The sequence below is a fragment of the Terrapene carolina genome, unplaced genomic scaffold (genome assembly GCF_002925995.2).
Source record: "Terrapene carolina triunguis isolate 2854851 unplaced genomic scaffold, T_m_triunguis-2.0 Scaffold96, whole genome shotgun sequence".
Lineage (NCBI taxonomy): Eukaryota > Metazoa > Chordata > Testudines > Emydidae > Terrapene > Terrapene triunguis.
The window spans coordinates 4,397,809-4,422,693 of record NW_020664447.1 but is presented as its reverse complement, the minus strand read 5'-3'; the positions used below and the strand labels follow the sequence as shown (position 1 = coordinate 4,422,693).

At 42.0% G+C, this 24,885-nt stretch overlaps 1 protein-coding gene across 2 annotated transcripts in view; it reads left to right on the top strand.

Moving 5' to 3' along the window:
* Nucleotides 1-24,885, top strand: part of DENND5A (DENN domain containing 5A) — a 101,142-nt gene that overhangs the window by 7,576 nt on the left and 68,681 nt on the right. For both annotated transcript variants that reach the window (XM_024196315.1, XM_024196306.1), the window contains exon 2: nt 24,688-24,759. In XM_024196315.1, the coding sequence (XP_024052083.1) occupies nt 24,688-24,759 (72 nt within the window). The remainder of the gene's footprint in view (nt 1-24,687; nt 24,760-24,885) is intronic.

Sequence of the window (24,885 nt, the reverse complement as noted above, 5' to 3'; positions counted from 1 at the left end):
CCCCCCCCCCCCCCCCCAACACCCAGCCCTCTGCCCTGACCTCCCCCAACACCCAGCCTTCTGCCCTGCACCTCCACACACACAACCGAGTCGCCCTGCTCAGCCCACTGCAGGCCTAGGTGAACAGAACCCCATGCTGGCAGCGGGCTGAGCAGGCTGGCGGCATAAGATCAGCATTTTAATTTAATTTTAAATGAAGCTTCTTAAACATTTTGAAAACCTTGTTTACTTTACATACAACAATAGTTTAGTTATATAATATAGACTTATAGCGAGACCTTCTAAAAAACGTTAACATGTATTACCGGCACGCGAAACCTTAAATTAAAGAGAATAAATGAAGACTCGGCACACCACTTCTGAAAGGTTGCCTACCCCTGGCCTACTGTTTCTAGAGCCAGAAGTGTTTCTCTTGAGCAATAATGTAGCAATATTGTTTCCCCCCGTCTCTTTCCCTTTACATTTGGAGGCTCTATTTCCGGCTCCTTCAGTCTTCCAATACACCTATACTTTTTGTTGTTTCTCAGCATTAAGTTTAGAATAGATGATGATCTTCAAATAGTCCCTGGTTTTAGGGTTTTTTTTCCCCACAGACCTTCCCTTTTCCATTTAAGAGCTTTTTAAGTATTATTCAGATAAACTGAAGTACTTGAAGAACTTGTCTTTGTGTCATATAGGTCAAGTGATAAATTGCTCATTGTATTAGAGCATCAGAAATATCATTTTCCTTCTCTTTGGTAGCTAATAGAATAATGCTCTTGCCAGCAATTGTTTGAATGATGTTGGGCATGACTTTTACACACTAGGAAACTGTTGTAGCCTTTACCTTATTAAAAGTGTATGAGTAAGGTTTTCTTTTCATTTTAATTCTTTAACTAGAAAGTCTGAGGAGGAAAACATTGTAATGCTTATCTTTGATTAATGCTTTCCCTCTTAACTACTGATATTTTCCCTTTGTTTTGTATTTTCTTCCTTTGTGGATGAAGGATGATCTTTTGATTAAGATACAGGATTGGGAGTCAGATCTGAGGTCTCTTCCCGTAATAGACTTCTGCAGCACACTGTTTACATTTACTCATTGAATAAATAAATGTTTCTTTATCTGTAAGGTGGGGCTAATATGTATCCCTTTTGGCAAAGATGAATGTGTTGGTGGGAGGTGCTGGCTTGAGTTCCCTGGAGATTGAAGTAGTGTTGCCTTTTTTTGGGAATAACAGCAGTGCAGGCTTCCCACACTGCCCTGACAGTGTGCCTCTATCCTGACACGAGGGATTAATTCTAAAGACGAAAGGGTATTTTGGTCTCCTTGGCCTTGCTAACAAAGGTGCTGATTCTGTTATGGGGGCCTGTCTAGTAGGATTTGAACTGAGGCTACCCACTGATTTCACACAGGCCACTCACTCTGAACAGGCATCAGATGATAACTTTAAGCTGCATTTGAACTGGCACCTGTGGAAAGCTCTAGGTCCCATTAGCAGTTCCTCTTCCTCCCCCCAATCTTCCTTTCCCCAAGAAGCCTGAGTTGCTTTCTGTGTTTTAGAGTGCCAAAGAGAGCTTTTGTCTCATTGGGAACTGAGGCAGACGTGCTGTGGTAGCTGATATGTAGAATAAAGAATGGGAGGGCTGATGTAAGGAAAAGCAGCTGTACTCCATTAATCGCATTTGGAGCTACAATTTATTATGCTGTTTCTATAATACCAAACTTTTGATTGTCATGTCTGTATTGTAGGTTAAATTACAAGTTATGTGTCTTCCAAAATCTCCACTATAGAAAATGAATGACTTTTTTCCCCAGTACATTTTTAAAAATCCCCGTGTCTTGGGTGTTCAACTTCTTTGTAAAGGAAGGAGTATGCTCTACAACAAGGTGCTGGGAGCCAGGGTTTCTAGGTTCTCTTCTGAGTGCTGCAGTGGACTCATGATGATTTTTTTTTTTTAATTAATATTTTAAAAGTCTAGTTTCTGGAGTCTACTTTGAATAGCATGTCATAACATACTCCTCTCTTCTCTCTACCCCTGCTCCCCTCCCTCGCCCACCAATGTATGAAACATTATGTAAGTGTGTTTCTGCACCCTTGTTGATCTTTTTAAGGACCAGCCTTTCCTAAAAGCGAGCAACTACAATGATGTTACATGCACAAAGTAAAACTAAGAGCAAAGGATATTCTCTTCTAAACTTTCAAACTATAGCAATCTTGAGGGGAGTTATTTGTAATGACTGTAGGTATCAAATGTGTGGACAACTGTGGCTTTTCAAGTTGGTATTGTCCCTCTTCACTGCTCTTAGGGACTTTTCATATTAGTGCCTTTGAGTTCTCTCTCACCCACAGGGTTCACGTGGCAGCAATAATGCATATGAAGTGACATTGTCAGAAGCATTTACTTATTTTTTACTGTATACAAAAAGTATTCCTTTTGATACTTGTGACAAGAGCTTCCTAGATTTGTGGCTTGCAGTCAAGTTTACAGCTATCTAGAGTATGAAATGTTAGCAAATACAGAAAAACTGTCTAACATTGACACAAACGGTCTCGAGGTGGGGAATTTGCTTGGATAGCTGCATGTCAGGCTTATTTCCTCCTCCTTCCAGGGAAAAGCTTTCCCCAGATGACTATTTTATGGGGGTTTGTGGCAGGGGTGGCCTCCACAGCACCCTCTTGTGAACCGCAGTGACACTATCTACCCAGCCTCATTTTCCCTCCTGGAGAAACTCTTGCAGCCAGTAGTGTCTCTTGGCACCATCCTGTGAGGTGCTGGTAACAAATTTAAACAATAGTCTCAAGTGGAATATAAACAAAAGGGGGTCTGAAAGTGCAAGAGTGACTTAAGAGCTAAGTCTCCTTGGAAGTCTGTGGGTCTTAGGTTCATAAGTGCCTCAGTAACTTTAGAAAATAGGACATAGGCTCCTAAGTTACTTTAAGTGTTTTAGAAAATTTGATCCTTTGTCTTCACATCTGTCTGTAAGGTGAGTGGTGGTGGGAAGTTAGGAGCTACAGAAAGCAAATTGTTGTCAGTGTTGGCTACCATATGGACTTCTGCCTAGCACTGCAGGGGTGTATGCCATGTAGGCCTGGTGTACACTGGTTAAATTTCTCCCAGAATTTGAAATGGATTTAAAACCAGTTCAGCTAAACAATTTTTAACCCATTTGGAAACATAGTATAAACCAGCTGCAGATGGCCTGAACTGGTTTCAAAGGCACCTTCAGCAGAGTTTGAACCAGTCCAGTAGAAATGACTCAGTTTGCCTGGGCCTTGGGTGGCATTATGGCTTCAACAGGTTTTAAAATTGGATAGGGTTCTTGATTCAGCTCCCTGAGGGCATATCTACATTATAAAATTAAGTCGACCTAACTTATGTCTGCATACAGATGCCACAGTAATTGCATTGCTTGAGCGTGTCTTCACTTTGCTCCTTGTGTTGGCAGTGCATGTCCTCACTAGGAACGCTTGCACCAATTGAACTGTCAGTGTGGGACATCGTGGGATAACTTTTGACAGTCAGCGACAATTGATGTAAGCCAGGGGTCCCCAACCCGGTGCCTGTGGGTGCCATGGCGCCCGCCGGGGCGCCTAAGTGTGCCCGTGTACTGGCCAGCGGACGAGCATCCGCCGAAATGCCACCGACAAGCAGCGTCATCCAGAGGCGTCGCCGACGAAATGCTGCCGATTAGCGGCATTTCGGCGGCGACGCCTCTGGATGCTGCTGCTTGTCGGCGACATTTCGTCAGCGACGCCTATTGACGTTGCCACTTGTCGGCAGCATTTCGGCGGATGCTCGTCCGCTGCCACGGTCCTCCGTGGCTCATCAGACGAAAAAGGTTGGGGACTACCGATGTAAGCAATACAGTGTCCTCGCTGACACTACATTGACATTGACTCTATGGAGGTGGAGTTATTAAGTTGGTGTAACAGGCGAGTTACGTCAGTGGGAGCGAATTTTTAGTGTAAACACATAGGTTGACATAAGATGTCTTGTGTCAACCTAACTCTGTACTGTAGACCAGGCCTTAGTATCGATCATGCTGTAGAGTGGTGTGGTCCTTTGGGGGTTAGAATAAAGAACTAATCTGTGCAATGTTCACATGGATGGTTTCCCTTGGCTCCTTGCTGTAGAACTGCTGCTGTCCTAACCTCCATGTGTCGTGAGTTATTTTTGCTGGGATTTTCTCTTACTCTCTTCCAAACTGCATAGGAAAGGGGAACAACTGAGCCGTAGTAACTTACAACTTCCCCTCCATTTTCAGTTGGAGATGGTATTCTTCACTTTCTTTCCTAGAAACTCAGCGGTGTTGCTGGCTTAGGATGGCTGCCATATTGCAACTCTGTAGGTGGATGGCTGCCTTACACACAGGGCCTAATCCTGGCGAAGGTGAAAGAGTAAGGACATCAGCCCTTGGATAAGGAGCAAGCCAGACACTGAATGAGTGATCTTGCTTACACTGTCTCACAAGAAAGCAGGGCCATCACCTCCCACCGAAGGGAACCTTTTTTTCCTAATTCAGTTCATGAACCAGCCCCAAACTGACATGTAGAGGCTATAGTGTGCCTGCCTCTTGGTTATTGCAGAGTCACAGTGACCCCTGCACTCTGTTGCACCATGGAACTGTCCCTGGCATCTACCATTGTGCCCGACATTATGGTATACCTTGTTCTCTGGTACAGCTGAAGGAGAGGTTTAGCTCATAGTCTGTTAGTGCTCTAGGAGGGTAACTGTCATGGCTCTTACCCAGAGGATGATAGGTTATTATGGGAAGCGTATTCAGACTTTTTGTGGTGTTGGGGGAGGGGGAGAAAGAGCAGTGAAGTTTAATTATTAGTATTTCTGTGGGTAATTCTGATGAGTATTTCATCCCTAAAAGCATTTTCCAAACGCTAATCCTTACAAACATCCCTTTGAGGGGGGAGAGAGGCGTTAACTTCATTGCACCAGCAAGATAACTAAGCCTGAGATTAAGTGATTTGTCACAGGCCACAGAGGGATGTCTGTGTCGGAGTTAGTACTGTATTAGAATTCAGCAGTTCCTGTCTTCCAATCCTATGCTTGGACCAAACCTCTTTGAGAGATACAGGACTAGAATGTCGACTCCCAGCTAAGCTCTTCTAGGGTCTTCTAAAAATAAACACAGTTTTAAATTTTTTTAAAAAAAGTCAGGTAATTCAGTGAGTTTCCTGCGAAACAGTTATTTTGGGGCCTTACGTAACCTCCTGACTGACTAAGGCAAAAATACTCTATCATCTTGGTCAAGAGCACTTCCCTTTTTAAATACTGAAGTGAAATTGACCTGCTTTGGCTGTCTGTGCTGTATTGCAAGTGTGCTGGAGGGACTCAATTGCTGAAGCAATCTTATCTGTAACTTTTCTATGTGTTGGGCGCTGGAGATGGGATATTGACATTGGGGGCTCTTGGTTGTAGAATTTGTTTCCAGCACTGCTCCAACTAAGCTGGAGTTTGTTGACCTACATGAAATGCTCCAAGGATTTTCTATTTGCTCAGGCTTTTCCTAGATAGGTAGAGTCTTTGTGTGTGCATGTTTGGGATGGGTAGTTGGAGGATGTCACAGTTTGTGTTAACTGCACCTGTATTCCCTTGAGGGCACCAGTTTAAGGTTCCATCTCCCAGACATCACCTCTCTTGGGTGGAGACATGGCTCTGTTCTTTCTGATTGGGGTTTTAAAGCTGCACAGCTGCCTGCCTTACACTGTGATATCCCCAGTAAGTCTAACCGTCAGCACCTGTGCATTGCTTTCCTTTTGGGGACTATGAACAGCGTACTGCCAGCAGTTACAAGTTACCGTGCAGCTCTTTCTAAGCAAGCAGATTTATTCTTAAGATAAAAGCATTACAGAGAGAACCGGTGTTTAAAACAAACAATCAAAAAACAATAAAAGTTCCTATATGCCAGCTAAAAAGCTTACCAGCAGTCTTGTGTGGCTCCAGTAGGTCAAAACTTTTCTAGCCCTTGCCCAAGGGTTGGTGCCCCTTTATACAGAAGGGCCTGTCCGTTTGCTGGATCAGAAAAAAGGCCCTGAATCAGTTTAAACCTAACCGTTTTATTACAAAGGCCCCTTCTTTGTCTGTTGGTCTTTGGAAAACCCAGTTTGAACCAGTATATTAAAGCCTCTGCAGGGGGTGCACCTCTCTGAAGGAGGGGTGATAACCCTCCCTGCTGGAATTTCATACAATTACCGGTCCACAATGATACACAAACGTAATACAATATGGTCCCCAAAGATATTGCATGCTGTTGCAATGTCTGTCACAGAGGGCATGGGGAGAGTTTTGTACATGCTTAAAAGAATTGTGACACTTACTTTAGATGTGTATAGAAATCATCATTACCTCCGGGAAATGGAAAGCAAATGGTTTCTGTTCTGAAGATGTTAACTCTTTTTAACATTTGGCTGGTTTTGGGTTAGTTTGCAGATCTACACTTTAGCTCAGTTCTACAATAGAAGTGCTGATATATTCTTACCCATAGTTAAGGCCCTACCAAATTCACAGCCATGAAAAATGCGTCACGGACCGTGAAATCTGGTTTCCCCCGGTCTTTTGTGTGCTTTTACCCTATATTATCCCAACTTCATGGGGGAGACCAGAGTTTCTCAAATTGGGGGTCCTGACCCAAAAAGGAATTGCAGGGGGCTCACAAGATTATTTTAGGGGGGATTGTGGTATTGCCACCCTTACGGCTGCGCTGTCTTCAGAGCTGGGTAGCCGGAGAGTGGCAGCTGCTGACTGAGGGCCCAGCTCTGCAGGCAGCAGCGTAGAAGTAAGGGTGGCAATACCATAGCATTCCATCCTTACTTCTGCGCTGCTGCTGGCGGTGGTTCTTCCTTCAGAGCTGGGCTCCCGGTCAGCAGCTGCCGCTCTCCAGCTGCCCAGCTCTGAAGGCAGCACTGCCGTCTGCAGCGGCACAGAAGTAAGGGTAGCAGCATTGCAGCCCCCCCCCCCAATAACCTTGTGACCCCCCCCAACTCCTTTTTGGGTCAGGATCCCTATAATTACAACATGTCATGATTTCAGCTATTTAAATCTGAAATTTCACAATTTGCTATTTTGAAAATCCTAGTACTGTGAAATTGACCAAAAGGGATCGTGAATTTGGTAGGACCTTACCCATAGTTGAGGAAAAAGGGTGCCACTATAATCAGAATGTAGAAATAGTGACAGAAGCTGCATACAGTTCTCAGGATTCTTTTGATTTAAAACCCTTTGCCTTGGTAAAGACAGGTTCTAGTGTCTCCATCTAAAGAACTCAATTTTTAAATCCCTCCCTAAAAATAAAAATTTCTACAAAATGTTGTAGATCTTAATTTTTTTTTTTTTAAATAAAAGTGCCCATTCAGTGCTGTGAGTGCTGTGTAAGCAATGAAAAACTGTTTCAGAACAACCCGCCGTCCTCCAAAACACAGTTCTTCATCCAGTCTCTCCAGAATCTAGTCAACTTCTTCCTGGTTGCTGACTGGCTGCCCCTTTGTTACATTTTCCTTGAAACTATACAGGAAACAAAACCTTCTTTTGTGACCTTGTGCTATAAGTAAGCAGATGTATGTTCTAGTCTAGTCTTTTCTATGTACATTCTTATACTGTGGTCTTCACTATAGTGTCAGCCTTCCAGTAATGCATTAAGCAACGTGAATAATATCTCTCATGTTTGTTCTCTCATCCTTTTCCCAGGGGGAGAAAGTGTGTGCAGGGGTGTGTCTTTTATTTAGGAGGTTTTTTTATACTGTACACATGTTGCTATATGTTTGTTAGAGAAGACAAGGTCAAAGTAATGTGCCTAGTACTTAAAGTGGAAGCTGGTGAGGTTTGTGATGGTCCTTAGTTCTTGGAGGAGTTTGTTCCACAGTCGTGGGCTGGCTCCTGAGAAAGGTCTGTCTCCCGCACAAACTAACTTTATCCTTATTGTAGAGACTTGCATTGTGTCAGAGGAGTGATGTCAACCACAGTGATCATCTCTCATAAGGCCAGATTCTGATAGCTTTACTTATTCTGCAAGTAATCCCATTGACTTCATTAGGACTACTTGCAGAATGAGTTGCTATGAACTGAGAGTCAGCGTATCAGAACAGCATATATCTCTGCCAATTTTTTTGAAAAAGTCCCTTTCTCTAAAAGGAAACTCTCTAGCGATTAAGTAAACAGGTAAAAAAGTATACAAAATCAGTTAAAATGGCAACGATTAATACTTAAAGCTTCAACTTTTCTATGACTCTTAATGTCTGAATTTATGTAACCTCCCTCCAACCACTGAGCCACAGGGGAAAGGAGCTAACAGATGTGAATAATAGTGCGCACTACAGCAAGCATGCTCAGTGGACTGGAGTAAAGATTCCCTGGTAGTTGGCGGCAGGAGGAGCTGTCAGTCAGTTGGTTGAGATCTCCCAGAGCCCCGTCATCTTTGAGACCCTAGCAAAGACAGAGGACTAGTTTGGATATATGGGAAAGTATATTTCTGTTTTTGTTTTTATGATCTACTATGAAAGTACTGAAACTTACAACAAACTTAATTTTATTTAATTTTGTTATATAATTAATTTTTAAAAAATCATTTATTCTTATTAATCTCAGAGGGTTTGGAAGGACTGGCTCCATACCTGTGGCAACAGCTAGTCCAGATATTTGGACCCAGTGAAGTTGTACTACATATGCTGCACCTCCATTGTGTTTGTTCCATGGGGGCTGCTATTTTCCTGCTTGTTAGGCAGGTGGACAGGAAGAGATTGCAACAGGAAAATATTTGTTGTGCATTGAAATCAATGGACATATAAGTGATGATTTTCTTTTTAAGATGTGCAATATATGTCTTGCCATAGACGAGGGGGAAAAAATCTATTACAAACAGGTTAGGGTTGCTTAGCTGACAAAACCTTAAATAAGAAAGTAGTGGGAAAAGGAAGAACCTTTCCCCAAACCTAACTGCCTACATGCCACATTAGCTGCTGTTCCTGTCATGTTCCTAAAAGAAATGCACTGATTAGCTGTTGAGTTTGAAGTGATTTCTTTGGATCACACAATAGCAGAAAACCTTAACTATGACCTCAGAAATATAGACCAATAGTCAGTTTGCTAGTAGGCAGGTATCCATATCCCAAATTAGCATCCTTGTTGGCTGCACACATAAGGACTAGCTTTTAACTTTGGGCCGTTTGGTCAGGGTTAAGTGACAGTGGGGCACAGGATTACTATTACAATCACTGGAATGCAAAAATCCCCAGGTATTAAGTTACAGATATGAGACTCATATATTGCATGATGACTTGTCACAAAAAAATCTGAGTTAAGAACCCTGCCTAAATGACAGGATACCAATAGAGTAGACGAGACCTTAATAGTCAGTAATAAAACCAAGGCTGTTATAATAAAATAGGTACCTGTGGTCCTTAAGAAAATATTTTGAATATAAATAATATGTTGCTTTTCTTCTGAAGACTGAGGCTGGAGTTTTTCAAAGAGGCCTAAATCCCAGTCTCGGTACTTAACTAATTGATCTGATTTATTGTTACCAGTTCAATGTTTATTAGACTTAATGATTTCCCAAGAGGAGGAGTAACTGCAAGCATAGAATGTGAGTGTTCTAGGGTAAAAATGGAAAGAATTAGGTTTTTTTAGCATGCCAGGGTGAATGAGAGAGGAGGAGGAAAAAACTGTTGAGTGAAAAATAGATGTGGTTGTGTTTGAGGAGAAAGGTTTGAAGGAAGGAAGGAAACAAGTCATAATTTGGAACCATAGTTGTCCATCTCTGTAATGGCTGTTCATTTACAGATCTGGCAGCTGCAACTTTGGCTGAATCTTGTTTTTGTTCCAAGAATCCTTGTTTAACAGTTGCATTTCTTACTCCAGCTACTGCCAAGCCTTGGATGCTGTTTCCTGTTTTTATAGCTTTCACAATAACATTGCTAAAGAAATAAGCAAAGGATCTTGCTAGCCTTTCAGAAGCAGGTGTGAGTGTGGCTGTGTATTAGTAAGGGCTTCTCCTGACTATAACACTAGATTGGGTTAAAACACAACCCTGAGGAGTCATTTTAACTAACATGTTAAACTTGACTTTGCAGCCAGTGTAGGCAGGGACCAGTTATGTTTAACATTGTGCTAGCTGGTCATGGTAAACCTGTGCTACCGCTAATACGACTCCTCAAGGTAGTGTTTTAGCACAACCTAATTTACTAATGAAGATAGACTTTAAATGACTTAAACCTTGTTACTGATTGTTTTTTGATGTGTGCCTTCCCCCCCCCCCCCCAAAAAAAAAAAAAGGCCTTTCAAAGTGTTAGAATGTAACTTGCTGAGTGAATCAAACATACAGGCTGAAATGGTATGGACTTATTAGTGACCTGAGCATCAGGTCTGAAATAATCATAAAGCCTGGAACCACAGGTTCAAATCCCATCAGGGTCTACTCTGTTATTTTTCTGAGGTAGATGAACACGGTTTTGTTGTGTGGGACTTTCTGATGAGGCCTCTAACAACAGAGGTATTGTCTGCTCAGGTGTATGAGAATGATATTTGTCCTGTTCTGGCCAGAATATCCCTTCTCCTTGTGTAATGGGCTGTGCCCTTGGGCTCCACCAATTATTGGAAACCTTTTAAAACACCAAAGGGTGTTTAACAATATCTGTACTATGCATCTATGCTAATTCATAATTCTGGACAAGAACCTCTCAGCTTCTCTCTTCTCCCTATCTTCAGGGACTTCATCATAAAAGGAAGTTAAAATAGTGGAGAGGGTTCGGAGAATATAAGATGATTAGACCTATATTTAGAAATTATTTTCTAATGTAGGGACCTGATCCTATAAAGATTTATGCACATACTTAACCCTACATGAGTAAATCTTTTTGAAGTCAGTGGGAGTACTCTGTTTAACATTGCACTTTTATGTAGTCCTGTTGACTTGATTGCATAAAATTAAGTCTGTGCATAAGTGTTTTGCAGACTTGGGGCTTAGGTTCCTGTGACATGCCAGGGCACAATTAATCCAGTGGGGGCGGTGTCACCCCCACCCTGCAACCTCAGATACCTTACAATGCCTTGCTGAAGTAGCTCCCACCTGGGCTGCTCACAAACAGCCTTCCAGCCTGCAGGCCACACCCTGAGTGTCTGTCTGTAACTGCAGCCTGGCAGCTACATCCTGGCTCTCACCAGCCTGGGTTATGCTGCAGGGTTACCCCAACGCACCCCAAGTCCTGGATCTGTATGTGCTGTATTGCCCAGCCCTCTCCTGGACAGGACAAGTATGTTATTCCCTTAAGGGAATAATAGTATGCCAGTTTATTACTTAAATGAAGTTATCCAGACAATTAAATGCATTGGATTAGATAAAACAAGTTTATTAACCACAAAGAAAGATTTTAAGTGAATACAAGTAATGAGGCATTAAAGTCAGAAACAGGTACAAGAAAAATAAAGATAAAACACTTACTAGTGTTTAACTTAACAAACTATATCCGATTCAAGCAAAATTTCTTACCATATGCTTCTAGTAGAGTTATTGACCAAACTCTTCATGTCAGGACCCTACCCAAAGTCCAATGGCTGTTTTCCTTTTTCTTAGGTTCAATGCCAGAGATACACAGGGGGACTGAGAGGGGGTGACTTGGGGTGTTTGCCCCTTTTTTTTATAGTTTCAATCCCCCTCTTGAAAAACGTTTCCCGCTGGAAACTAGGAGACAGTCTGTGTGGAAGGATGTTCCCTGCTGTTTTTCCCCACCTATTTGAGCTTCCTTTGTTTTCTCTTCCTGGTTGATGACTCTATTTAGTGTTTAAATGCAAATTAAGAGAAACATGCACTCCTTTGTTCAAGACAGGCCTGTTTGACCAGTTTGGTGCTGCGTGAGTTTTGAACCTGTACTCTTGACATAATACAGGGGAATCTTAAAACTTCACATTACAGTGTTGGCACACACATTTTATCTGGACAGTACAGACCAGCAAATTACGAGTTTTTGGATGATACCTCACACGGCATACCTTGTACAAAGATTATTACAGTAGTGTGTAGGGTGTGAATACAGAGCTTTATTCAGTCACAGTTCTTACCTATGCAGAAGTAATGAGTTGAACCTATACATGTTGATCAACAAAACTGAGCTAGAAGCAAGGTTAGCTGGGTCTTTATTTAAAGAGGGTAACTAGGTGTGCTTCGTGCCCTCGGTTGAATGTATCTTGGATTTACTTGTATGTGAGTGTCTTCTGGTTAGTTTAACGCTCCTTGATAAATCTTCCCTTATAGGCATTCCGATAGATTCAAACAGGCCTGATGCTTGGTTAGCAAAACCTTGAAAACAAGATATAGGATTTTAAGTATATTTTAACACTGGTTGTTCTTTTTGGGGGGATTAGAAGAAAACTTTCTGGGGCTGTGTCAAGGCTGTATCCCCACTTTGAACTTTAGGGTACAAATGTAGGGGCCTGCATGAAAACTTCTAAGCTTAACTACCAGCTTAGCTCTGGTCCCGCTGCCACCATTCCCAATGGATTCCCTCCCTGGGAAGCCTTGAGAAACCTCTCACCAATTCCCTGGTGAATACAGATCCAAACCCCCTTGGATCTTAAAACAAGGAGAAATTGACCCTTCCCCCCTCCTTCCTTTCACCAACTCCTGGTGAATACAGATCCAAACTCCCTTGGATCTTAAAACAAGGAGAAATCAATCTGGTTCTTAAAAAGAAGGCTTTTAATTAAAGAAAAAGGTAAAAATCATCTCTGTAAAATCAGTATGGAAAATAACTTTACAGGGTAATCAAACTTAAAGAGCTCAGAGGACCCCCCTCTGTCTTAGGTTCAAAGTACAGCAAACAAAGATAAACACTCTAGTAAAAGGTACATTTACAAGTTGAGAAAACAAAGTAAAACTAAGACGCCTTGCCTGGCTTTTTTACTTACAAGTTTGAAATATGAGAGACTTGTTTAGAAAGATGGGGAGTGTGTACAGTGATGTCTGGCCCCTCGCCCTCCCACGAGAGAACCCCCCCTCAAACAAAAAGCACAAAAAAAAGCCTTTTCTCCCCCCCCCCCCCCCCAAGATTTGAAAGTATCTTGTCCCTTTATTGGTCTTTTGGGTCAGGTGTCAGCCAGGTTACCCGAGCTTCTTAACCCTTTACAGGTAAAAGGATTTTGGAGTCTCTGGCCAGGAGGGATTTTAGTACTGTACACAGGAGAGCTGTTACCCTTCCCTTTATAGTTATGACAGGCTGTCTTTGAAAACATCTGATAGCAAGCTGTAAATACACGTAACCAGTTAGCAAAGACAGGACCTATCTTAGGCCTGGACTAAACTAGGAAATTAGTTCTGTATAACTACATCTCTCAGGGGTGTGAAAAATCCCCACCCCTGTACGACACAGTTAAACCAACCTAACCTCTAGTGTAGACAGCGCTAGGTAGATGGGAGAATTCTCCCATCGACTTAGCCATCGCCTCTCGGGGAGGTGGAGTACCTATGTTGACAGGAGAAGCCCTCCTGTTGGCATAGGTATTGTCTTCACTGCAGTGTTAGGTGTAGACAAGCCTTTAGGGTTTTATACTGCTGCCTATCACCATAGTATCTGACTGCCTTCTGAGTAAAATCAGTAGCAATTCTGAAGTCCCTAGTGGACTTCGTGGAGCCTCTGGCAGTCTCCTTTTTGTAGTAAAAACTCAGTTTGGTGATAGGACTTTGTGTGTGTGTGTGTTAGATTTTTATTAAGTTCCTTTAATATATTGGGGGGGAGGTTGTTGGGATTTTTTTGGAGTAGAAGCAGGGTGGTGTCATTATGGGGGGGCATTCTTATGGTTGGAACAGGGCTCTTTGAAGAGGAACATACTACTAGAAAATCACGCACCTTTACAAATTGCATTTCATCCCAAAGCTCTTCACAAACATATGCAGCACCTCTGAAATCTGGCCGCTTCTGGAAGAAAACCAAATGGTACAGTTTACAATAGATTATTTTTTTAAAGACCAGAATGGACCGTTAGAGCATCTAGTCTGACCAGCTGTATAATACAGGCCATAGACTTTCATCCAGTTACTTCTGTATTGAGCCCAATAAAGTGTTTGACTAAAGCATATCTTCCAGAAAAGGTATCCCATTTTGGTTTGAAGACCTTAAGAGACCGAAAATGCACCACTTCCCTTGGCAGCTTGTTCCAATGATTAATCAAACTTAGCGTTAAACATTTATGCCTTATTTCCAACTGAACTTGTCTGGCTTTAACTTCCAGCAATTGGTTCTTGTTATACCTTTCTCTGCGGGATTAAAGAGCCCTTTAGTACCTGGTATTTTCTCACCATGAAGATACTTGTATACTGTAGCCACTTCTTGATCTTTTTAATAAACTGTGACTGGGTGCCTGGAGGGGCCACACTGAAAATGCCACATTCAGGGCAGACTGCAAGAAATAGGGCAGACAATCCCCAAAGCTGGTGGTTTATTCTATAATTAGATTCACCACGCCAGTAATAAAAGTGCTTCTGCAGTACCACACTGGTTAACCAGAAGCCAAACACAGTCCCCTTTAGGCATTCCAGTCCCTGGCTCCCATCTAGGCAAACAGGTATAACGTAGCGATAGGTTACTGAAAACCCTATTCACCAGACTTAAAGCTCTGCCAATTCCAAAGGATCAGACACTTACCTTCAGGTCAATATGTTTTTCAGATCTTACCCAAATATCACAGTCATGCAATCCTTAGTAAACTCGCTAGAGATTTATTAAGAAAAGAGTTATTGAATGGTTAAGGAATCGTATACATACAAGTGATTTTCATTGTTCATAAATCAGGATCATAGCAGTAATGTTATATCTGCTGGCTTGTAAAAGTCTCTTTGGAATTATCCCAACAGGTCAGAATCCAAAGGCAGTTAGATGTAAAGTCTGTTAGTCTTTCCATGATTTTTCCAGGATAATCCAAATAATACTTGGAAGATCTCAATCCCATGCTTTAAACTTTCCCTGTTCAAAGTTCAGCAGATGAGAGATGACAGGATCATGCCCCAGGTCCAGTATATATAGCCCTTTAGCAGGCTGACAAGCCTCCTCACAATAATTGTCACAGCAGGGCTTTCCTCCTAGGAAGAATAGGCAATGCAGATAGTTTGTGGACCTTTGCTTTGAAGTTAATCTTCTATTTCCTATTCATATACAGGTAAACTAGTTTCACTCACTTACATAAGGCAATTAGCCTGTCCTTTATAACAGAGATAGTTAAGCTGAAGACAGTGATAATATTAGTTTCCTGCAGTATCTCACATATTTGATTTTAAGGTTAACTGAACACAGTGGCCAGGGCCAGCTCCAGGTTTTTTGCCACTCCAAGCAAAAAAAAAAAAAATCCGGAGTGCTGCACCTTGAAAAGTGCTGCCCGCAAAGGGCCGGAATGCCACCCCTGGAAAAGGGCTGCCCCAAGCACATGCTTGGAACACTATTGCCTAGAGCCGGCCCTGACAGTGGCATACATAATGTAAGGCAATTAAGACAGTAAAAGGATTTAACATCTAAAAGCTAATTGGGTTACACTGGTAAACTTCTAACAAGATAAAGGTAAACACAGACAAATACATTTAGCAACTATTCTTTGATTCTTATCAATACAAACTGAATTGCTAGCCTAATCAACATTTCTTTGATACTCATACATAAGTGGATTGTCTTGAATGCAATTGCACTGCCTCTTGTTAAATTGTTATGGAGTCATTCATACATCAGTTAGCTGATCTGTCAGTGTCACATAAACTAAACAGAGTAAAAGTCCTTAAATCTTTCACTGTAAAGTGTTTTCTCCAGGCCTTGAATCACTTTTGTGGTTCTTCTTTGCACCCCTTCCATTTTTTTCAACATCCTTTTAAAAATGTGGACACCAGAAATGGATGCAATATTCCACTATCTGTCTTGCAAGCCAACTGTAACTATACTTGGTGTGTGGATTATAGAGCAGGAGCAGTCTGTAGGTTTATTACTTATAATAATCTTATGGGGTTGCAATTATTCTGTCTTTATGGGAAAAATTTCTTAAGTCTTTTTGTATATTCTGTGAATTCTATTGTGGGTTGAATCAAGACTCCCACTATCATTCTTGCCTGAAGCTGAATTTAGAATAAGTACTTCATTGTTAACTGCCAGTCCCCCATACAATACATTATCTGCATTTTGGGAGTAATTGTGATATTCATACTTGATACCTGTGTGTAATCCCGTTTGACTGTGCAGCATGTTATTACCTAATGCTGTTTCCAACCAAGAACAAGAATTAAGAAATCAAAAGGGAGTTATTTGCTGTTTACTTTCATTTAAATATGTCCATGTACATAGCACTGCAGTTTCTTGGAAGCAGGCTAGAATTAACATAAAACATACTATAAATTAGTGTATGTATTTGAAATTACCTTAACTTTTATGAGTAGTATTTGTTTTATAGATCAGCTTTGAATTAATGTGTGCATTACTGAGATGTGTTCTCTTTGGCACTCAGACACTAAGGGCTAGATTGTGACATAGATTGCATAGTGCCATGGGTGAGGAGGACTACCACCCCTACATCCCTGTTCAGGTTCCCTGGCCTAGACTTTGAGTTTGGAAATGCAGAGGTAAGTGGGTGTGGAGAGACTGTGAGGGGAGTTGAGGGAGCCTTAGCTCTACTCTGCCAGTGTGCTGGCCAGCACAGGTGAGCCAGCATTGGGGGTGTCATTTGCTGCTGCTGCTGCAGGCCACCAGCAAATCACTCCATGTTCTTATTTAATTTGTTGCATTATATTTAGTCAAAGGTTAACAGCCTTTAAGATTTTTGAATATTTAATCGATTTTAATATCTGATGTCTTAATGAGGGGAGCATTGGTCTTTATACCACATAAGATTCATATAAGCATATGTAAAAATATAAATTTGATGTTGCTGCTACATCCAGTATGACTTTCCATTGAAAAATGGAGTACATAATGTAAATGTACATCAAGACTGAATGAGCTGGATCAATAACATCCTGTATCATGGCCATTTAAGAAAAGAAATGATGCTTGGCAGATAGTGAAAAGCGACAAATTATTGAATCAAAATCAATACGCTTAGTTTCTGGCTGTCTTTGTAATTGTTTTGAGCAGCTCAGACTCTACTGGAGCCAATAAACAAATGAAGGTGGCACTGTTAATGATTCTTTAAGGTCAGTGTATCATGATCAATCAAATTTGCTTGTATTTTTACAGGCTTCTTTTGGTTAATAAAGGTCTCCTCTCCAAGTTTGCTGTTCCTGCAGTAGGGAGTGACAGTGGAGCTTTACTATGCTTCCTCTCGCATCGCCCTTCAGAGGTTGTTCTGAGTAGTATGTTCCTGTGCAGTTTTCAGTCTTGCACAATTTAAGTACAAGAATAGTAGCTCTGCAGTAAAAGGCTTTTATAAATACCTCAGGGTGGAAATTGTTGACAAACAGGAGTTTGTTTGTGTGGTTCTTTTAAAGGCAGTTTTCCTGTTCACTTACAAACATTTTTAACATTTCCTTTCATCCTCACCCTTTTCTGTTTAAGGACAAATGTGCTCTATGAAAATCGACTATTTTATAATATCTAGTGTTGAAAATAGGAACAGAAACCTGCCAGGGTAGCATGTGGGCTGCAAAGATTAAGTGATTGTGTTAAAAGCAGGAAAGAATCCCCTTGCGAACGTATTTTCATTTTTTTTTAAAAGAAAAAGAAATGGTTAGGAAAAAACAGATCCGTAAAACCATAAAGTTTTCCTTGGAAGGGATTGGCACTGGTAAAGGTACAGGTAATAATTCCTGTCCAGATAATATAACTGGACCCATATAAGTTACCTAGATGCATTTAATATAATAGCATGGTTCAGATCTACTGTGTACAATTTTTAGGCTTTTCTGCATTATAATTAACTAATTTTGTAACCATCTAGTCACAGGGTTGTCACAAATGAATTGTGTCCATGTACAAAATAGTTAATATACTGTTCAGTTAATAATAGTGGCTGCTAACCATGCATTGTCCTAGTCAATGGCTTCATGTAAATAGGTGGTAACTGGAACTGCTGGAAAAATGAATTGGTGAAAATGTTTGACGTTTCCCTTTTGCAAAGTTTGAAATAGACTCATCGTCCATTAATGTGATTAAAAATAAATAAATTTGTCACTTTAAAAAAAAATCCAGTTTTCGGTAAGAATGTGGTTTTCAGTAAACTATTTTGACAACTATGTCAATTAAGATTCATGAAACGCTTCATGGGAAATTTGTCACATTGACCATTTTCCCACAAACTTTTTGTTTTAGAAAAGATAATTTTTCTATGATGAAATGTGTGCAAAAGATTTCAATCCATTTTACTTGTAACAGTGTTCTTTTTGGTGTATAGCTGGGGACCCTTTACCGTGCCTATCTCATTTACTTAGCTGGCATTCCTTCCTGCCAGCTTTTTGTGAAAATAGGACATCCTTTGTGGGATTGTTGTTGTAGCCTCAACCTTATACACCTCTACCCCGATATAACGCGGTCGTGGGGAGTCAAAAATCCCTACCGCGTTATAGGTGAAACGCCGTTATATCGGGGTAGCGGCGGCAGGGCTCCCGCGGTGATTTAAAGGGCCCGGGGCTCCCCGCAGCAGCTGGAGCCCCGGACCCTTTAAAGCGCTGCCCGAGCCCCACTGCCGCAGCCCCAGGGTAGCAGCAACAGGGCTCCAGCGGTGATTTAAAGGGCCAGGACTCCACAGCAGCCGGAGCCCCGGACCCTTTAAAGTGCCGCCGGAGCCCCGCTGCTACCGCACTATATGCGAACCCATGTTATATCAGGTCGCGTTATAGCGGGGTAGAGGTGTATTATTATGGACTCATATACTTGAGACTTGATGATAAGCAGGCCAGGTGGGAGTCAGGAAAACACCTTCCCCTACTGTATCCAGAGAAGTTCTTTGAGGGGTCATCAGGAAATGATCTGAGAGAACCAATTACTAAAGACTTGAGATCTTTTTCTCTAGGTTACAAATCTAAGGGAAGCTTGGTTGACAGGACTTTGCAAAGTACTCAAATGAGGTATCACATGCAGAACATTTTTTCAAATTGCCTTCTTAAGAAGATTACTGTTGTGTGGGTAATTTCATTTCCAAAGAAGACTCAAATCTTGCAACTCTGAGGAGAGTTGCTGAGGGGAAAGGAATTTCTGGGGCTTAAACCTTATTAATGGTCTCAGTCAGAGAGGGTTTAGCTGTAGGTGTCCTCTCCCGTTTAGGTGTACCACACAGGATTACTGTGGGCAAACACAGAGGAGAAGCCTGAATACCAGAGTGGAGATGTGGTTTGGCAGGGGTGCAGGTGACACACCTCATGACATGGTCTGCTTCCAACTTTCAAAGGAAACCTGGTGGCTTGTTGTTTGTCAGATTAAATGCAGTTGGTTGTTTGAATATGGGATATTCTAAATACATGCAGCAGCAGTTGTACTGAATGTGCAGTGAGTAAATTCAAATAAACAGATGCATGGCTAAACCCATGATGCTATCTGAATTGAAGAGCAGTCATTTCATAGTCAGTATAAACAAGGTCAGGACTGATTGGCTAGTTCCTTACCTTGTCTCATGATTCCATGCAACACAGAGTATGTTTTGGTTACTAGAGGAGTAGCATGAACTCTAATAAGGCTGTGAAAACAAGTTAATTTTATCAAAGTTATCCAATAGAAATCATGTTAAAGGGTTCTTGAAACCTGTTTAACTTTGTCCTAGAGTGGACAGGTTCTTAGTTTCCTTTACACGTGTAAGGTCTTGTCTTCACTACAGACCTATATTGGTATGACTGTTGCTCAGGGGGGTGAAAAATCCACACCCCTGAGCGACGTTGTTCTACTGACCTACCCCACCCGTGTAGACAGCTCTGTCAGTGGGAGAGCTTCTCCCGCCGACATAACTACTGCCTCTCAGGGAGGTGGATTAACTACGCCGATGGGAGAGCTCTCCCCGTCAGCTTAGAGCAGGGGTCAGCAACCTTTCAGAAGTGGTGTGCCGAGTCTTCATTTATTCACTCTGAGTTAAGGATTCGCGTGCCAGTAATACATTTTAATGTTTTTAGAATGTCTCTTTCTATAAGTCTATAATATATAACTAAACTATTGTATGTAAAGTAAATAAAGTTTTTAAAATGTTTAAGAAGCTTCATTTAAAATTAAATTTAAAATGCAGAGCCCCCGGTGGCCAGGACCCGGGCAGTGTGAGTGCCATTAAAAATCAGCTCGCGTGCCGCCTTCGGCACACGTGCCATAGGTTGCCTACCCCTGGCTTAGAGCGTCTTCGTTAAAGCGCTACCGCGGTGCCGATGCAGCGTTTTAAGTGTGGACTTGCCTCAAGACAGCTCATCAGTTGAGCTTTTTTAAAGCTCAACCAGAAGGGAGGTATTGCACAACATCTGTGAACTGCATCGGTTTAATCAGCTCAGTATTGAACTTCGATGCTTCCTGCCAGTGTAAGTGTGTATTTAATACTTTTCTGTGATATGCCTCAGAGTCAGCATTACGGATGGGGGTGGGAATTGAAATCTTGTGATTCTGTCTGTGTCTGCAAAGGATCCTGGGGAGAGGAGGAGATGATAGTAACTTTCCATGTCAGGGAGGTCTTCCCCAAGAATTTGTAATCTAGTTTAAGAGGAGATGCAAGTACCTTTACCAAACAAATAAGAGTAAAGTATCAAAGGATGGGAACTGTAATAAACACAAACTCCGCTTGTGTTCCTAACTATTCAAATTTTATATCTTAACCTTATTCCTGCTTACATAATTTTCATTTAAACCCATCAATTTCTGTGGCTTCTTTTCCACTTTCTTGATATTGTGTGGACTCTGGAAAAATGGGGAAAAGATAAGGTAGAATGAAGGGCGAAGAGGAGGGGTAGAGGTGAAAGGCTGGAAGTATGACGAGATCATGAAGCATAGTGAGGTAAAACAAGTAAACTTTTCCCTCTCTGGCTGCTGTGGGTCCCCCATCTGTGCTGGGACTCTCTGTGAGAGGAGGAGCTTTTAAGCTGTATCTTCAGAGCCTATGTGTGGGCTGAATAATTGATTGACACTAACTTACCTTCAGTTAAAACTCTAGTGTAGACAAACCCTTTCTGTGTGATGGTTCAGTACCTTGCACAGTGGCGGCCCCAATCTCAGTAGGGATCTCCGCATGTTGCTGTAATGTGAATAGTAATGTAATATTATAAAATTGGCTCATTATATTGAGGCATGCACTAATATGTTCAGAAATGTGCTGGCCTGAAGTAAACTACTGGAAAACAGTGTTGCCAAACCCCAAGATTAAAAAAAAATCATGAGATGATGATGATGATTATTATTTATTATTATTAATTATTATGTTTTTGGGGTCTCCTTTGAGTTCTAAACTCCCCTCCCGCTGCATGTGTGCATGACGGTATGTGTTGCCTACTCTCCCACATTTATAGGGTAAGGTAACTTTTGGTTGCCTCCTGCAGCAGCTGCTCTTTCCCCCAACCCCCAAATCAATCCAATTCCCTTTCCCCCACAACATTTCAGTCCCCTCCCAGCCTCGCTTCTGCTCCTCCTGGGGTTCTTCATCCCTCCCCCACGCTGACCTGTGGGGGCTGCAGCAGGGTCCCCAGATCAGGAGGAGAGGGGGGCAGCTCCATGGATGTAATTTTCCTCTTCACCCCGCCCTCCCTTTCCCAGGTGCCATCCTATTGCTCACAGGAGGGGTGGGGGAGCAGAGACCCCCTGAGCTGCTGGGCTCTTCCTACAGCCTCTTCCCCCCGCCCCTCCTATGAGAATAACTGTGTCCCCTGAGAGGGAGCCGGGAAGAGCCCTGTCTGGCTCCTGCAGCAGCTGTGATTGGCTGCTCTACCCTAGGGGGCAGGCCAGTGGGGAAAGCAGCCAGTCTCTGATTTCACCTATATTGCAGAGCCACACTTTCTTTTCTTGCTGCAGGTCCTTAAATGTATTTCAGACAGCTTCTCTTCAGTGATATCACAATGTTACTCTTCATTGCAGAGATAAAATGGTCTCAGTAAACATGTATTTTGAAATTGATCATCATAATGAAATGTCCTGTTAAAAGAAGGTTCCTAACCCAGGGAATATTTGTGTTTATTTTCTTTTAAATGTCTGCTGATATTTGTGGTTTTGGGAACCTGGTGATTGAAAGCACCGACCACAAAGTGTAGGAGAGAAGTTGGCATGCAAGTGTTTACTTCTGTCTGAAATACCATGGAAGAAGAAGAAAAACAAACTAACTTAGTAAATGTCTGTCTTTTTCTGAACTGATTAAAGCTGACATTACATCATTCTAGACCGATATAAGTATAGAAAACTGTAGGTGTTTTAAATCTCCTGACTTGTTTTTAAAAGCCTGAACTACAGAGATCTCTGGGGTTTTTCTTTGGTGTCTGTGTGAAAGTTGAGAGATCTGGGGTGGCTGGGTGGAATGTCATTAATTCTCCCCCCCCCCCCCATTTTTGACAGAGTGGTAGCTTGCATCTAGGCCAGTGGTTTTCAAACTTTTTTTCTGGCGACCCACTTGAAGAAAATTGTTGATGCCCGTGACACAACGGAGCTGGGGATGACAGGTTTGGGGTGGAGGAGGGGGTCAGGGCTGGGGGTGCAGGCTCTGAGGTGGGGCTGGTGATGAGGGGTTTGGGGTGTAGGAGGGGGCTCTGTGTATGGGGGGGCCTCAGGGATGGGGCAAGGGATTGGGGCATAGGGCTGGGGTGCGGGCTTACCTCCAGCAGCTTCCCACCTGTCCTGGCACTGCGGATCATGATGCACCCTGGAAGCAGCCAGCAGCAGGTCTGTCTCCTAGGCGGAGGCGCGCAAGCAACTCCACACGGCTCTCTCCCACAGGCATCGCCCCTCCGCACCCCGCTCCAGTGCAGAGCCAGTGCTCGGGGTGGGGGCAGCGTGCAGAGCCCCGTGGTCCCCCCTGCCTAGGAGCCGTACCTGCTGCTGGCCACTTCCGGGGTGCAGCGTGGTGTCAGAGCAGGGAGGAACTAGCCTGCCTTAGCCAGATAGCACCGCCAACGGGACTTTTAATGGCCCGGTCGGTGGTGCTGATCAGAGCCGCTGCGACCCAGTGCCTTACATTCCACGACCCAGAACTGGGTCGCGACCCACAGTTTGAAAACCACTGGTCTAGGCTGTTGGGTTCACTTTTCTTTTAATTGTTTCATTTTAAACTCTTCCATAAATGTCATTGTTACTAAATAATCCTTTTTGTTGACTCTGACCCTCCAAATGGTCTTGTTAGTTACATTTTAGAGGAGTTATATGTGGGTCCTTATTTTTTTTTATACCCAGATGTTCCTATTAATAGATTTCAAATTTTCCCAAATAGGCTCTTGCACAGTAACTAGATATAGCTTCAGTACCATATAAAGATATACATATTGCAAAAGCAGCTGAAAAAGGTTGCATGGCAATCAATCTGATATATTTACAAAAAAAAGGTGGATGTGCAAACTAAACTCATGAAAGTGAAAATTGGGGGCTCTTTTTAAATATGGGGGATTAAATATCTCAGATCCTCTATTAGGTTCTGATTTGGGAAAAAAGTTACTGTTCAGTACAGCATTTAAAGATGATTAACTTTGAAGTATGTGCTTAAGTGATTTCCTGCATTGGAGCCCTTGTTAGGGATTTTCACTTTAAGAACCCCATTAAAAGAGTTGGTAGAGTTTGCTGCTGTGTCCCCTCAGAAAGCTATATTTGGGAATGTGGGGGCATTTTGCAGAACCTAATGTTGTGTAGCATAAAGATTTTAAGCCATTTCAGTCAATACAGAAGTGTAATTCTAAATATTACTGTAGAAGAACAGAACAAACCCAACAAATTCCAAATCAACTTCCTTTGCTGCTTAATTATTATGTACAAGATAATAAATGAGGGGTTGAAATGTCGTGGGTTTTTTTTTGTTTTGTTTTTTTCCTTTTGCAGGTGTTGCTGAAGTCTCTGGATTTATTTAAAGCATGCGATTTCATGTAATTCTGCCCAATTGTTACAGCAGCTGTCACCAACTGCATGCTTGCTAACCGCATTCTAGTAAGAAGGCAAAGGTTATTTTGGGAGGCAAATTTTCTTTGCCTTTATTTAAATAAAATAAAGAAAGAAAGGATTAAAAATCACAGTTGGTGAAGTGAGCCAGAGCAGCAAGACCCATGATGGTTAAATTTTATTCTCTGGAAATTAAATTAATCCCAGCACAGAGGCTCCAAATGAGGCTTTATGGGCCACTTAGGCCTCCCATTACTCTATGGGGAAAGCCAGCACCATGCCCATGCTGCACTTAAATCTCACTTAAACCCTATTTTGAGGGTTTACGTGGGTCTTAAGTGGTGCATAGGCCTTGGACTGGGCCCTTGCATGGGGTGAATTTCATCATCTCCTCTTAAGGGAATTTTAGAATATGGCTTTTAAAGAAGGCATTAGTTTAACATGTAGTTAATTACCACTGGCCATAGAAAACAGTTGCGCAAGAATTCCCGTCCTCTGAAGTGTATTTATTGATGACATTTCTGATGGCTTATTAATGCTCCATTTTTATAGCTATTAATATGCTTAAGAAGTATGTGTTAGGAAAATATGGCATCAGATCTTTTGAGCAGGCTGATTTTGTATGAAATATTGTGCATTGGTCACTTCTAGCTGTATAATTACTGAATAGTTCACATTATTCAATTGTAATGCAGTGTTGTTTTTATTTGTTATATAGCACTATGCCAGTATATACAGGCCTCTAAAACCCGAGATGGTGCCGGCTGTTTCATTGCAAGTGCAGTAGAAGGTAAAAGGAAAAAGAAAAGAAAAACAGCACAAACTTTCTCGCTCTTTCAATATCTTTTGTGCCCTTTGACCTCTTAACTTCCTAGATTCTCTCTTCACAGCTGACTTTTTTTTATAGTATGGGGTG